The sequence below is a fragment of the Alligator sinensis genome, unplaced genomic scaffold (assembly GCF_000455745.1).
Source record: "Alligator sinensis unplaced genomic scaffold, ASM45574v1 scaffold1509_1, whole genome shotgun sequence".
In the NCBI taxonomy this organism is placed as follows: Eukaryota; Metazoa; Chordata; order Crocodylia; family Alligatoridae; genus Alligator; species Alligator sinensis.
The window spans coordinates 772,990-774,989 of record NW_005842711.1 but is presented as its reverse complement, the minus strand read 5'-3'; the positions used below and the strand labels follow the sequence as shown (position 1 = coordinate 774,989).

General features: G+C 67.4%; 1 protein-coding gene across 1 annotated transcript in view; it reads right to left on the bottom strand.

The window, feature by feature from the left end:
* CAMSAP3 (calmodulin regulated spectrin associated protein family member 3) overlaps positions 1 to 1,893 on the bottom strand; it is a 19,916-nt gene extending 18,023 nt beyond the window's left edge. Inside the window, exon 1 of the mRNA XM_025216157.1 lies at positions 1,326 to 1,893. Within this exon, the coding sequence (XP_025071942.1) occupies positions 1,326 to 1,581 (256 nt within the window). The 5' untranslated portion in view covers positions 1,582 to 1,893. The remainder of the gene's footprint in view (positions 1 to 1,325) is intronic.
* Positions 1,894 to 2,000: the final 107 nt, after the last annotated feature.

Sequence of the window (2,000 nt, the reverse complement as noted above, 5' to 3'; positions counted from 1 at the left end):
AAGGCTTCCCCCCCTGGGGCCCCCCCCCCCCCCCAACAGGTGGCACGGCCCACGCAACTGAGTCAGCACCGGGCACGGGACTTGCTCCGGCCCGCGGGCACCGCCTCCCTCCCCCCCATGGCACTGAGCCTGGAATTCCCCACCCCATGCTGGGAACAGCCAGATCCTGAGGACAGGGTGGGGGCAACCCCCCCACCCCGGGTGTGATAACATGGGGCCGCTACAAAGCTAAACACAGCGGATCAGGAGTGAGAGGCACCAGCGGGGCTGGGGGTGGTGGCAGGCATCTGCAGGTCAGGAGTGAGGGGCACCAGCTGAGCTGGAGGGCAGAGGGCTGTGGGAGTCCCCAGCTGCACCAGGTCCCAGGAGGTGCACCGGGAGAGCAGGAGTGGTGCAGGGTGAAGGGGGAGAGTGACACCCCTGGAGTCAGCCCAGGCTCAGCCCTGGGGCCTTGTATCCCCAGCCAGCCAGCAAGGCCCCCACCTGCCATGGACACGCCATGCACAGCTGACACAATGTCACTGGGTCCTGGAGGGGAGCAAAGCCTAGACACAGGCAGGGACACACCACACCTGCTCTAACCACTCAGCACCACACCCCTCCTACAGCTGGGGGAGGGGAACCCAGGTGTCCAGGTTCCCAGCTCCAGCCACTGGACCCCAGGCCCTCTTTCTCCACAGCAGGAGGAACCCAGGTGTCCGGGCTCCCATGCCCTTATACCTCCACTATACCCCATACTTCCTTCCTCAGGTGGGTAGACAGAACCTAGGCATCAGCGCTCCCAGCTCAAACCACTGGGACCCACACTCCTCCCAGTCCTGGGGGAAAAGAAACCAGGCACCCTGGCTCATCACCCCTGTTCTGACCACTAGGCCTCACTCCCTTCCCTGACCAGGAGAGAACCCAGGCGTCCCATTCCAGGGGATTGGCCAAGGGGCCAGGCCTGGCCAAGGACTGCCAGGGCCACAGCGCCTCCCCCTCCTCCCCAACCCACTGCAAGGTCATGATGCCCAGCAGAGCTCTGCTCTACTTAACCCTCCCAGTGCCGTGGGGGGTGTTCTGCTCCAGGCATGGACTCCCCAGAGGAAGCTGCACTGGGCAGGGGGGAGGGGGGTGACCCAGAATCCCCTGCTCCCAGCAGCGGCACCAGTATCCCACAATGCATTGCTGTAGCCTCCCCCTCCCATGATGACATCACTAATTACCCCCCTGCCCACCACAGGAATCCAGCATGGGGCACACAGCCTTGCTGGAGCAGGGGGGGTGGGGGGGGGTGGACACCTGGGTCCTGTGCCTGGCTCCACGATCCCCTCCAGGCCTCTTACCCAGTGCCCACCCCGCAGGGGAGCACGGCAGGAGATGTGGGTCCCCACCCCGAGAGAAGGCACCAGCCAGTGCCAGGCCTAGGCGCTGCTTCCGCCGGGACCTGGACTTTAGACCCTGCAGGAGCCTGGTGTGGAGATGGAAGCCAGGGGCCCATGGCCCAGCCCTGCCCCTGCCAGGTCCCCCCCAGAGCCAGCTGTACCCAGGCACCCACCACACTGCTGTGGGGGCTCTCAGCTCCCCTCCAGAGCTAGCCATACCTGGGACCCAGCCCCACAGGCCTGGTGGTTCCCAGGCCCCCAGATCCTGCTGCACCTGGGCACCAGCCAACCCCCTGGTGTGTCCCAGAGCCAGCCGCACCCCGGACCCGGCCCCACAGCCCTGCCAGATCCCGGGCCCTGGTGCCCCGGAGACAGCCGCACCGAGGGACGAGCTTTACAGCCCTGCTGGTTGCCCCCAGCCGGGCGGCCTGGGCACGAGGATGGTGGCAGCTCCCAGCACACCCAGCCCCACCTCGTTACTTCCAGGTCAGCGGCTCCATCCCCGCCCGGCCCGGCCCAGCCCCCGCGCAGCGCCCCCATGCGCATTAACCCTTTGCTGCCCGCCACGGCCTGGCCCGCGGGTTACAACTGCGTGATCCCCCGCCCCGCGGCACCCGTGTCCCCCCCCCCCGCCAG